Source organism: Hypomesus transpacificus, unplaced genomic scaffold, assembly GCF_021917145.1.
Source record: "Hypomesus transpacificus isolate Combined female unplaced genomic scaffold, fHypTra1 scaffold_27, whole genome shotgun sequence".
NCBI lineage: Eukaryota > Metazoa > Chordata > Actinopteri > Osmeriformes > Osmeridae > Hypomesus > Hypomesus transpacificus.
In genome coordinates, this window is record NW_025813796.1 from 2,693,935 (window position 1) to 2,708,210 (window position 14,276).

The 14,276-nt window shown below is 40.8% G+C and overlaps 1 protein-coding gene across 1 annotated transcript; it reads left to right on the forward strand.

Annotated features, from left to right (window-relative positions):
• The first annotated feature begins 1,218 nt into the window (after window positions 1-1,218).
• Window positions 1,219-11,070, forward strand: LOC124463227 (hypermethylated in cancer 2 protein-like). Its single transcript, XM_047015035.1, has 3 exons — window positions 1,219-1,412; window positions 5,212-5,453; window positions 5,567-11,070. Exons 2-3 carry the CDS (start codon window positions 5,235-5,237, stop codon window positions 7,064-7,066), a joined length of 1,719 nt encoding a protein of 572 aa, XP_046870991.1. The 5' UTR covers window positions 1,219-1,412; window positions 5,212-5,234; the 3' UTR covers window positions 7,067-11,070.
• Window positions 11,071-14,276: the final 3,206 nt, after the last annotated feature.

Genomic DNA, 14,276 nt, shown 5'->3' on the forward strand with positions numbered 1-14,276 from the left:
CTGAGTGCTTGATAAACGGCTTCATCTAATGCTGATGATGACTCCGACTTTAACATCCCTGTGGCTGTTTTTTTGTGTAGGATATCTGCCCCATTGCGTAAATGATGTTTCATCTAATTACAACAAAGATGATCAAATAGTTTTAATGTAGGCCTACATTTCTTATTCAACGTTATCCTACAATTTGTTATCCTCATATCGTCCATTGAATTAGCCCCATGGGAGGCATCAGTGTCTAAGGGCATACAGTAGGCTGTGCATGGTTCCCGTTCACATTGCTACAGTTTGCGGCCCAGTCATCATCCATCATTTGAACTAAGAATGAGGAGGTAGGCCTCTTCACTGCCTTACCTATCAATGACAGGTTGGTAAAGAGAGGAGGATGCATTCGAAGCAGTAGGAGATTCACAAATGGTATTCTTATTTGAGATAATCCCTGTGAAATTGTTGGTTTACTGGCATTTTCTTACTCTGTAATGGGACATTTTACACATTTTACCATAGGCCTACTACTTACACTATTGACTACTCTATTTTGTCCTAAAACTTTAATACTTTCATCCATACAAATACGAAAAAGTTTCAGTGAATGAACAGAATTGTTGTAGGCCTACTTGTAACAATGTAGGCTATTATCTAGTTTGAGATTACAATAAAAAGATAGAGTTTCACACTTCTTATAGGCTACATAAATGTATGTGATTGGTGAAAGTAGGCCTAGACAGCCCATAACTTCCAAATTAATTGGACCTGTTCCAGATCGGAGTAGCCTATAGTATAGCCTACTATAGCCAGACTTGTGCTTTATAGAAAAAACATGCAGAATAGGCCCTATTTTTGGAATAGGCCTATAGGCTTATATAGCCTACATGAGCTGAATTGGTTAACATTAATCAATTCAAATCGATCACACATCGGCATAAATGTGAGTAAGGTTATTTTAATCACTTAGCCTAAGTTTAAGGTTCAGTGCCATTTATGACAAGTGCAGGTAGCCTACAGGTCGGAAACAGGAAATGTTTTGTAGGTTCTTGACAGTTTCCTAGCGGCCTATCTAAACCCAATGATGCAAATAACAAATCAATCATAATCCTAAAGTCTTAAAACGATAAACCTTAATAAGACCCAGAGCCGGCTATATTTTTTCTGATGTCAGGTATGGAATGACAGTTGAACATCCCTTTGGCACATATTTGTAGTCTGGCGTGTGTGAAGCTCTGGGTTCTCTGTTGCCTCCCTGCCTTTTCGGAGGACTTTTATTTAAATTAGGTCAGGGGTTAGGATAGGCCTTCCAGCGTATCAAGCCCCTGCATCTGCATTCTGCAAGATGGCGTGCGAAGGGGTATGAGGGGCGATGAGGTGGAAAGACTGGATGGTAACCTATATAATAACGCCTTCATTGATGAATCAAGGTAATATCCGTTTTCTCTCCTTAAACTTGTTTGGTATATGTAAATCTTGATAATCCTTGCTCGTGTTCCATAGATGTTCTTTTTGGTGTTATTTTTTTATTTTTTTATAAGTGTTGGACTGCGAATATCCTACCGTGCTCCGTGAGCCTGGAGAATTTCGTTTCAGGTTGAAAGGAGTTACCATTGCCCCTATCTATAGGCTACCAGCAAATTGTTCTACGTTGCTCTTCAGTGTGAATTGTATGCTTCTATTTTACAAGTATCATCGATAGGCCTACCTTTTATATATAATCACTGCTTTTTGAGTAGCCTACTAAAAAAGCAGACAGAGGAAGACAGTCAAAAAATATTCGGCGATGGATCTATTGCCTTGTTTTTTTTCTTGTCGCATCATTTAGGAGCTGTTTAAGGTGTATTTTTTTGTCCACTTTCGTAGCCTACAGTGTGATCTCACCGTCCTTTAATACAGATAAAGCCGAAATTATAATTCTGCGTTAATGCTCAGGGGTTTTATGTGGAAGCGTAAACCCAATGTGTTTGTCATTCAAAACAGCCTACGAAAGCTTTGGCTATGCGGCCATGCAGTGACTTACCGCAGTACAGGGAAAAATCTCTTTAATTCAAAGACGCTATGATAGCTGATAGCAGTATGATAGCAGTTTGACGCCGAAACACGCGTATGCCAACTATGCAGATGAATATATATAATGTGATAGATGTAGTTTTTTTAAACATTATTTGTGTTGTTTACTGCGTTTGTGGTATCAACAGTGCCTAATGATACTACACGTCACTATAGCTCTAAATTTGAGACTCTGTAGCCCTGCAACTCGTAGGCTAAAGTAAAAATCGAATTACCTTAATTGAATGTTTTTTACACCAATTACTAAATGTTTTTTATTCCACACCCTCTGCTTCTATGGATCTTTAATATAGTCGTGCAGATCCCAATATAATTTATTTTGCACAAACATGCCGCAAACATAACAAATAGCCTACCGGAGGGTAGCATTCTGTTTAGAATTGTATCGAAGGAAATGTGAATTTAAAGCAGGGTAGGTGTTGGTTGCCTAAATTGCATGACATAATTATACCTTTTTAGTTAAAGTATACTTATTTTTAGTTAAACCTTTTATGCAGTTGTTGTTGTTGTCTATTTGTGAAGCAGTGTAAGGTCTCTTGTTCCCTTTTATTACATAATCTATATCTCTAAGACAGGGGAGCTAGAAATAAGCCTAAATGTAGTCAAACTCATGGTAGTTGAAAGTTATTTCAGGCTGTGTTTGGCCCCATCTGTGGACATTTGATTATGTTCACAACAGATACAGTTCCAACTGGAAACATATAAATATATAAATCATATTTTGTTTTGAAGAGTAATAAAAGTAATTATAGATGACGAGAATAGTGAAAATTGTGAAGAAAATGTCTTGCTTGCAATGTGTAAAGAAAAGTCTAGTGGTGCTGTATGAAAGAAAGCATTGTTTTTGTAATGAGAGGGACAGAGTGAAGAAGAGTCATGTGGTTGATCAGGTCCTGTATGAATACTCTTTAAAGGCAACCATTTCCCTTTCCTTACATGAGGTAGCCTTTTATCTGGTAAACCTCCAGCATGATCAAATAGATCAAAAGAGGGTTTATTGACACCAAGGCAAAGGTAAGTTGGATTTTAGGCTTTTTGTCCTACTACTACATCTGTTTGAGGTAGTGGACTGACTCAAATTACCATTATTGTCTATGCTTTATGCAATGATGTGAAATCAGGTAATGTTGGAAGGCTTTTACATAGCAGTCTGCAAACAACAGTCATATGATTGAATCCTGCTAATGCCCTGGGCATGAAGCTTGATATTCTGACTTAACAAGCAACCACAGGCCTGTATATGGGAGGCAAGAAATTAAGGAAAATTAACATTGGGTTCAAGCTATAAATTGGACCTTGCTTGAGTATTTTGACATCGGTCATACGATTTAAAGAATTATCTGAAGAGGTCCCAGACATTGATGCATTAAGACTTATTCATAGTTGTGGACATTTAGTCATCTATCAGACGCTCTTATCCAGAGCAGGGTTAGTGGACACACTTTCTTGTCTGCCTTTGGCCTTAAAACACAGAATTCCACACAGTGTTCACTTTTAATGCAGCTGGTTTACCAGATTAATATTTCCTCATAGTTCCACAGCTCTGTGTGCTTTAGCTTTGTGTTCCAGCTTACCATAAAGCAGTCTGTACTGCTGTTGGGTGAAATGACTCCTATGGTATGGCCTAAGCTTGTTTACTTTGAGCCGTTTACTCATACTTGACTGATCCCCAACCTTGCAAAAAGTATCTTCAATGGCTTTGCCTTGTTTTGACGAGGAATTGCATCAGTAACCAGTTTCCTTTGCCATTATGAATGGATACTTAAATGATCATTGTACAATACAAAATTAATGTAAACTGAATGATTACGTAACCTTATCTGGTTATCCTTTCATATTTGCTTTGTAAGATACATTTTCTGCCTTGTTTGTATTAAAAAGGAGGATAGACCGGTGGCTGCCTATCACCTTATCAACCTCACTGTAAGAACCTTCATCACAGTGCTCAAACGTTTATGTATTTTTAGAAGGAAAGTGGGTTTCGTGTTCCTTTTTCAATCTTTGCCAAAACAGATGTTGCTCATTGTTATCAGGGAAAATATCCCATTCTAATGCTAAAAATACACAGGCATGGTGTCATTTGCTGCTCATATGCACTATATTTGGGAGCAGGAAGTAGATATGAAGGTATACAGTTGTTTCATTCATTGACCCTTAAATAATCTTGAAAGTGAGTGAATACTGTTAACAACTGCAGTTTAGTCTAAAGAAGCAGTTTGTTTTGGTAACATTAATATAAGATTTTATGGGGCCCTGCCTCTAGAGAATTTGCCTGTTATTTAATGATACAATAGGCTGTAATCGGTTGTAGTTTACTGCCTTTGGATGTACAACATGTGTATCTTAGGTCCACCCTGCCCTGCAGACAGACCCAATTCTTCTGCTTGTAAAAACAAGCCAAACAAAAACACGAACGCTAAACATTAATACCATTGAGCGGTGTGCTTCTGCATAACATACTTGACCAGTTGTGAAAGGCATACAAATGCTTCCAAAGTCCTTGTACTATAACGTCAACATATAATATATAAACATTTTATTTTTTATTTTTATGGATATCGGAGATGTTCTGCACCATCTCATAAGTTCTATTTATAGTGGACCAGACTCCAACAGTCATTACTGGCAGTGTAGATAATACTGTAGAACCGTCTTTGGACTGTGCAGAGGTGGCTGCGGCAGTGATAATCTTATACGGATAGCTATCAGGGTAGTGCTGCTCCCCTAAAATTGAACAGTGGCAGAGGAGATAGAGGAACTAGTGGCCAGGGTGGGGCACCACTTTCTATTTTTACCATGTATCTATGGTCTGTCTGTAGACCTTTTTTAAGGATTTGTTGGTGTTTCTGGATATTATATCCTACTCAAGAATTGATTCAAAATAGTTTCCTTAAATAGCCTTTTCTCAGGCCAGTGCACTCGGGGCATTGCTGGAATTTCAGCAACAGGTCTGGACCTGCAAGGGCCAGGTCTGCCAGACAGAATTATGTCTGCACATGATTGTAAGTTTATTACTCTGTGTTCTACCATAGCCAGTTCTATCTCATTAGGCTAGGGTGTTCTCTCGCTCTTTCTTCTACGCAGCTCTCTACACTTTGTTGAGCTGTCAGAATGACACTTTGTCCCTCTTTCCTGTTCTCTCCACTTCCCATCCAGGTGTTTAAACCAAAGTGTGTGTGATGGAACATCCAAATTATGCCAAGCAGCTGTTGCTGCAAATGAACCAGCAGCGATCCAAAGGTTACCTATGTGATGTCATCATTGTGGTGGAGAATGCTCTGTTCCGCGCCCACAAGAACGTCCTGGCGGCCAGCAGCAGCTACTTCAAGTCCCTGGTTCTCCACGACAACCTCATCAATCTCGACACAGAGATGGTCAACCCCGCTGTGTTCCGACAGGTCAGCAGCCCAGCCATTTCATAACCTCACTCTATAAACACAATTTCAGTAAATTTAGATTTTTTTTCTCCTAAATTGTTAACTCAAGCTGACTATACTATCTCTTCCTCCAGGTGTTGGACTTTATCTACACAGGGAATTTGGCAAACTCTGACCCCGTCAGTGACCATAGTATGTCCGCCCTCCTAACAGCGGCATCATATCTCCAGCTGACGGACCTGGCAGCTATGTGTCGCAGAAGACTGAAACGTAACGGCAGGACAAGCTCCAGCAAGATTCCCACTTCCCCAATCTCCAACGGACGTTTCTCTCACCCGCAGCGTCTGTCCTCCACCCCCCTCAGGGTCACCCACAACAACCACTACCAACGTTCAGGTTCCAGGGAAGTCGAAAAGAGCCACAACCAGAAACAGGATGGGCGTTTAAAGGAGGATCTGTCAGAGGAGGAGGTGTTTATCTCAGGCTCGCGTTGCATGTCTCTCAGCCCTTCTGCTGGTGATGGGGTCAACAATGGTGTAGACATGGGGCTTGGTCTGGGCCTGGACCTATCCAAAAAGAGTCCTTCAGGGAGTACAGCAACAGAGGAGGTGAGCCCTAGTAGCCTCCCCCAAGGCTCGCCGCCGTCTGGCTCCCCTTCTACAACCAACAGTGCCTCCTTCGAGTATACACCCACAAACCCCATAACCACTAGCATCAAACCAGGTCAAGAAGCAGGAGAGGATAAAAGGCTCCCTCAAAAGACCACCACAGACCTCCTGCAAAGGGCTGCTCACAAAAGACCCAGGCCCAGGAGCGTGGGCTCGATGGTAGGGGAACCTAAGACACCATTGCCAAATGGTCTGGAAAAGAGCCGAGGCATAGATGGAGCAGAGCTGAGCCACAGGGGCGACAGTGTGTCACCAGAGCTGGGGGAGGGAGATGGCGAGGAGAATGGTCTGGAACAGAGTGAGGAGAGTGGCCTGAGCGAGAGTGAGGGGGGAAGACGAAACCAAAAAAGAAACGCCAATTACATATACCGACAGCCCCAGCAGGGCTTTGAGCCCCCCTTGGGGGACAACCTGTACGTATGTATCCCTTGTGGCAAGGGCTTCCCCAGCTCCGAGCAGCTTAATGCCCATGTGGACACGCATACAGAGGACGAGCTGTATATCAAAAAAGAGGAGGACGAGGAGGAAGATGAAGGTGTGTCACCAAAGGAAGAGGACCAAGACGACCCTGAAGATCTGAGGTCTCAAATAATGGAGACAGAACCAGACATGGATGGATCACCACCTTGTTACAACTGTACCATCTGCAGCAAAAGCTACAAGGACCCAGCATCGCTACGCCAACACGAGAAGAGCCATTGGCTGAGCCGGCCCTTCCCATGTAACATCTGTGGCAAGCTGTTCACCCAGCGGGGCACTATGACGCGGCACATGCGCAGTCACCTGGGCCTTAAGCCCTTTGCCTGCGAGGAGTGTGGCATGCGCTTCACTCGCCAGTACCGTCTGACGGAGCACATGCGTGTCCACTCGGGAGAGAAGCCCTATGAATGTAAGCTGTGCGGTGGGAAGTTCACCCAGCAACGCAACCTTCTCAGCCACCTGAAGATGCACTCCTCACCCAGTTAGAGACCATGCTGGGCCATTAGCAACCGATTACCTCATTGTTCGAAACCTCACTAAGAATGTACCCATCTTTCTAAATCCCGTCTGGCCACACGTGGGCCTACATGACCTAGTGTTTCGCCATGACCTCACTTTTTCAGAAGCCCACCTCAATGCATGCAGAACAACCTCATATCAACCTCTCACACAGGCAAACTGTTTATGCGTATTTTCTATACTTGACCAGGGCAGTATACCACCACTGCCAAACCAACCTCACAATCGACCTCTGCATATATACCTCATCTACATGTTAAGCCAAACAGTACATTACTGCTCGATGTGACTCACCCTGGCTGGACAACACTCCTCAGGTAAAACCAAAGACTCCTCCCATCTGAAGATTTTCTCCTTGGGATAGAATTTTATTTATTTCACATTTACTGCTTTTTTAAATGAAGCAAAAGATAAACCGGACCTTTTTAAATGATCATAGCTTTGTGAATCCAACCAAACCTCCCCCAGGGTCTGACACCATGGTGTATTTATGGCTGTGGTTAGGCAACAGGGTATTTACCTTTTGGGGCATATTTGACCTCATACCTCAGACGTAGGTTGGATATGAGACAAGCTTGTCATTTGGACAATATAAGTAGTGCCACTCTACAGCTGGATGAGATGACCTACATTTAGATGCAGACATAAGACACTGGATGCATGGCATCATCATTATCAGGGATGTTTGTAATGCAAGTCTTTTCCTCTCAATGTTTTTAGTCTATCCTCAAGTCTTATCTAAAAGCCAAATTTTGGGTTCTGGGGTTGAAGATGATATTTTGTAATGTGAAATGGGATCATTTGACCTAAATGAGATTGTTAGGGGATTCTTTAGTTTGTGGTTTTTGTGGTATTAATGTGTGTTTAAGTTCTCATATGTTGGTCTGTGATACTCTCCGTGTTTTCTTTACAATTACTATTTTTAATGCGCAGTAAGAAAGTACATACACATGCACAGTTACCTTATAAATTACTCTTTCAGTTGAGTCCTGAAATATCATGTTCATAATATTTGCATGTAATTCCTTTGGAAATCTTGATGATACAACAGCTTATTATTAAGAACTGAAAGCTTTCTGCTTAAGTATTATAGTGCTACAGAGAATTGTAGTAACTGGTGAAAGTTAAATCCAAAGAGAGAAATGACAACAAGATTACAACTTAATTAACCCCCAGATAATAACCAAAGTTTTTTTCATTAGGAGTTACCTAATTTGCTGGAATACTTCTTCCACTTCAAACTTTTTGAACAATTTAGTAGTGTGGTGTTAATCATGGTCCCTCCATAGTCTTGTACTGTACTTACTCCAATTCATTTATATATAATTGTCTGACCAAAACAAAGGCTAAATATACACCAAGTTCAGCTTGTCAATCATTCTTTATGGCAAATCTGACTAGTTTTAATCTAGTGTTTTACAGTTTGAGCATTTTGTGGTTGTTTTGTCTTTTGAGCTTGTAAATATCGAGTACAGGCAATTTAACCACGAAATCCTTTGCTCATTAGACTTTTGTTTTTTTCAAGTCCATTGTTTTACCTTAAACTCTGTCACATGAGTTCCTGTACTACTTTATGAGTGTCAGGGGCCACATGTGGTTGAGTTGGGGAGGAGGCTAATCAAAAACATTCCAGCTAGCACTCTGCAGTACTTGCATCACAGAACAACGATGGCATAGGTCTAACCAGGATTGAGGTAAAGTGGAATAAGAAATGTGATCAGCAATTACCCTCAGACTAGTGATCACCTGCTGTAAATCTTTGTTCCAAATCCAAATGTGTAGACCCCCTCTCAATTCAGGAACATTTTCATCAAGAGGGATTCCAATGTTAAAGTGGCAGTCATATTGCATACTTGCATTTCAGGAGAAGCTACTTCTCAGTTTGATTTCAGAGCTGACTCTTTATTTATTTTTTCATCTTTCAACTGTGACAGTAATTCATCCACCATAAAACTTCAGGGATAGTTTATAACCTGTTGGTACTATTGTGGATTTCTCTATGCTAAATGCAAAACACTAGTTTCCTACCCAAGATTTTTGTAGTGGTGAAAGGGGGGAAATCCAGTTTCAGATACTTCTTGTTTAAAGGTAGAGGTGTTTTAATGTTAATGATTTTAAAGATTAACTTTTTGAATATGTATGAGAAACCGCATGTTTAGTATGAAAGTTAAAAGCTTGTTCCAAATTTCCAGTTTAGTTTCTAAACCAAAGCACATATTGAATGATGAATAGATGTGATGATAAAACAAATAGTGTATATGAAATGTTTGTTTCCATTGTTTACATAAACTCTTATGTCATACCTCAGGCAAGGAGAGGTCAGTTGAAGCGGGTACTTAATTTGTAGAATCCATTTTTAGTGTATTGTTAGACCTATAACAATGAAAGTAACTGCATGTTTTTCTATGGCATTTTCTGCTGCTGTGTTTAGAAAAATTATTTTAATAATCATTATTTGATTGTGACCAACCAAATGTTTTACAGAGAAAGGACAATGAAGATTTGATGTGTAGAAGAATACTAGAAAATAAACAGGCCCTACAGATAAAAGATCAATTTGTTCAAATGAAAAGTCAGGGATTTTGCTACTATTCTGTCTTATTGTCCTCTAATTTATATATTTTTGTCTGGGTTTTTAGAACAAGCTTAGACTGACCTCTCCTTAAACACAGTTTTACAAATATTGGCAGTGGTCACTTTGATATCTGTCTTTTGAAGAATGTATTTATTCGTTTCTCTCAGTTTTTACCTCTTGATGAGAACCATATAAGGTCAATATCAGGATAGGGTGTAACTACTTGTTCATCTTACAGAAATATGACACAAAGCATTAAAGGCGTAGTACACTTCAAAATCAAAGGTGGTCTGAAAATGTATTTCTATGCGCCAAAGATGTTTGGATTTTGCCATATTCTGTTTTTTTTATTCCCTTACTATCCAACACATTAATAAACTAGATCATATCAGCAGCCCTCAAGTCTAATTATGTTGAAAAGTTAATTAATAGATGGCTGCTCTTGCCAGTGGCAGCTAATATGAACATTTTACAGAATAGATAGGGACTAACTTAAGAATTTTGGCGTGTACTATCCTTTTAAAAACGTAGCCATAATCCAGGTCACAGTGACGTCTTTTTCTATGAAGAATAACTTAGCCCAAAGCATGAGGAAAACAAATATGATGAAAAAAGTTGATTTGTTTTGTGGTTCTTGTATGTCTTGTTTCTGAGTAAACCTGTGCTCGTTGTCACATGTCCATATCCACTATGCAGAACCACTGAAGAATATTGTGTTTCATCCACTGAATGAGGTGGTGTTGCCAAAGCAACCTGGTTCAAGCATGTCATTTTAAAAGGAAAAAATTTAAAGCTGTTCCGTCTAGTAATGCCATTTAGGAAGATGTCGCATTGTATAGGCCTACATCTGGGGAAAAAACATTACCATTCTCAGTTAATCTTTCAGAACAGCATTTGTGATGCCATCAGTTCATTTTGTGCAATATTTCATTGTTGATTGTTTTAGAGAAGGTGACCATTTCCAGACAAGGAGGTCGGTACAATTTATGAAGGAAGACTTTTCATGATTGGCAATCCTCTTTCTGTCACCTAAACTTAAGTTTTCCGATATAAAAGCCACTAAACTCAAGCCAAATGCTTTTTAGGGTTTCTGACCTCATTTTGATAGTAGACTACATATACTCTGTAGTATGATTGTATTATTCTCAAGGCCACATGTACTTGTTCCATTGAAGTCTTGTCTTCTTGCCGATAATATTTTTTTCCCCCTGATAACCTTGGAACAATGCTTTCTCACAACTCCATGGGTTAGAAGGTCTGTCCAGCATTGATAAACACAAGGCTTGCCTGTGACTTGTGCCATGTGATTTCATCTATAGACACTGTCTTAATGTACAAAAATAGCAGAAAACTTGTTTGTCCTCTTTTCATTAAAAATCTCGGAAATATGATTTAATCATTTGTCAAACGTGTGTGCTGTTTTGTTTGGGATTACATTTATAGTGCATTATAATAAATGAATATCCAGCATTACAAATGTGGTTGCAGCTATTTTATGTAATTGTACTGCCTAAAATGAGCAGCGTCTTACAGCCCAGCTCAACTGAACCTAAACACGTCACTACACAATTCTATGATAAAAGGTGTGAGAGGCATCTGTGTGATCTGTGGAGATCCCTCCCAGGGGCTGATAGAGGCACTGGGGGAAGGGAAGTGTTCAGCCTAGGGCTCCAACTCACAGCAGGGTGGGGTGGGTTTGGGTGAGTAGATGAAAGGGGGTGAGGGGCAACGTCTGCCATCTGTGGGAGTATCTATTGTGCCCAAGTTTGAAGAAAGGTTCACTCAGTAGTTTTGCTATTTCTTTTGTAGTCTTTATCTCACAGTCGTTTAGGTAGAACAGAAAGCAAGAAGACAATCGTTTCATCTGTGGTGTATTCACTATTTAGATGTTATGCCCAATCAAGTAGGCTAGATAAACTCAAAGTCTATCCAGTGTATTTGTGTGCTCTTGGGTAAGAGGGTAACTCAATCACGCATACAAGGGACACACATCCAGCCTGTTGCCACTCTGGGCTCCTAGGCTGTTGATAATGTGCGGCCCATATAGGCCCTTATCCTGCGGTGTCACATGCCACTTGACCCTTGAAAAGGTTAGAGTTCAGCACAAAGGGCTGCATTTTGATTTGTACCCTCCCTCCCAGCCTTCTTTTCAGTCAGCCGTCTGCAAGCCGCAGCCCACAGATGCCTGTCTGAGAACACATCTGCGGAGGGCAATCATGCCCATATATGGCAAAGGAAAACGTAATGAGATGCATTTCATTGTAACTGTTCCTCAGGAGTGGATTTGCATACAGAAGGAGGTGGCAAAACCGGCTAAACTCCTTAAGTGAGCAGTTGAGGGCTTGCTTGAGCTTGCCCCTGGAGCAGAATGGTTAGGATTATTGTTCTGGAGAAGGCTACCTACATTATAGTGGATTGTTTTGTTTGGTGGGGAAGCCTCTTTCCATCATTAAAAAGATAATGTTGTTGCTAAACTTTTGAATTTGTTTGTGCTGATAATACTCATTTGAGTATGTTGCAAAAGAAAACATAGTGGGCACAAAGGGGAGGGTGATTGTACCCCTGAACCCTACAGCTGGCCTACGTAAAGTAGGTTTTTGCTGCTCCTGTGAACACCCCCCTCCTCTCTACCCAGTGCCCCGGTCTGGACCCACTACAAAAGGACAAAGGGGGTCGGGCATTTAGGGTGGGTAGAGTGGTGGAGGGACTTACTGGGCAACAATAGGAAGGATAGAGAGGGACCAGATGAAACCCTGGACATCTGCTGCTCTAAAACGTATATCATGCTAATATACCAATGGCTTCTATGTCACACACAAACATGCTTCATTGACCAGATGAGGTTAAATTATGAAGACCCTCCTAAAAAATTACTTTTGTATTCCTTCTCAGGATGGGGATGTAGCTAGTGCCAGATAGTGTCTGGGTGCAACATAGCATCTAGGTTATATAATAATTGCCTTTGAAAGGCACAATGTGTCTGTTGCTATGTTGGTGCTGACACAGTTTGTTGCTATATTGTATTGGCATGCATGTGGTACGCATAAAACTAACGCATAAAATAAAATGTCCCTGGACAATGACACCACTAACAGTAATTTATGCAATTTCCCCTTGAGTTTAATAAATTACCTAGCTACTGTAGGAGCCTGAGGTACCATTTTAGGGAGGACAAGAAACTTGGATTTGTTTTATTTTTTTAAACGTAACATTGTTTTATGTATAATCTACTCACAGCATGAGTGTTTGGTAAACCTACAGTATAATGTCATTATTGTGGGAGTCAGATGGCTGAGTGGTTAGGGAGTCAGGCTATTAATCAGAAGGTTGTTGGTTCAATTCCCGGACGTGTCAAATGACATTGTGTCCTTGGGCAAGGCACTTCACCCTACTTGCCTCGGGGAGAATGTCCCTGTACTTACTGTAGTCGCTCTGGATAAGAGTGTCTGCTAAATGTAATGTATTGTAGCATAGCTGTGAGGATTCCAGACTCAATGTTCTACAATGCACAATATTTGTGTTATTGTACACTTGTAATTTGTTCTTTCTTTTGAACATGGTCTGGATAAATGAAATTGGTCTTTAAAAAGTCTGGCAACATTCTACATTATGGGTGCATTGACTACATAGCAATACCTATAGTGACAACATTGAGGTTACATAAGGAAATGCTCTATAGTTACACTTCATTAGAGTTTAGTGGGACAAATTATTACACTTGTAAAACTTGGTATGGAGGGGGTTGTTCTTTCCAGGGGAGTGAATGTTAACATTGATTTTATTTTGGTAACAGCCATCAACTGCCTTTTTTCAACATTAGTGTGTGTTATGTAAGGGATAATGCCCAACGAGGTGTCCAATATCACCTGATAATGGACGATGCGGAGGCGTGAACCGTTCGACGCGCAGCGGAGTCCATTATCAGGTGATATTGGACACCTCGAAGGGCATCATCCCGCTTATACCATGGTCACTTGCCAACAATTTTTTTACAAACATTAATTTATGTTTTAAGGCGTTTGCAATAGAAATCTAATGTTTTTCAACGTTAGCCAACTCTGATATTTATAGTCCGCTCAGCTCATAGAACCAACACCGGCTTTCTTTTGGCTGAGCTATTAGCCCAAAAGCTAACGTTATGCTAGCAGGATTCAAAGGCAATAACATTGTGTACGGTTGACAAACAGTAAATATAATTTTATAGTATTTTTGACAATAATCAAATCAAATGAAATCAAATCAAATGTATTTGTATAGCCCTTTTTACACGCAAGCATGTCACAGAGAGCTTCACACCCGTCGCCCTGACCTCTGTGGTAATGAAGTCTTTAGAGCGCCTGGTGCTGGCACACCTAAAATCCACCACAGCCCCTCTACTGGACCCCCTGCAGTTTGCCTACAGAGCCAACAGGTCTGTGGACGATGCAGTTAACATGGTCCTCCACTTCACCCTACAGCACCTGGACTGCCCAGCATCCTACGCCAGGATCCTGTTTATGGACTTCAGCTCTGCCTTTAATACCATCATCCCCGCTCTGCTTCAGGACAAGCTCTCCCAGCTGAACGTGCCTGACTCCACCTGCAGGTGGATCACAGACTTCC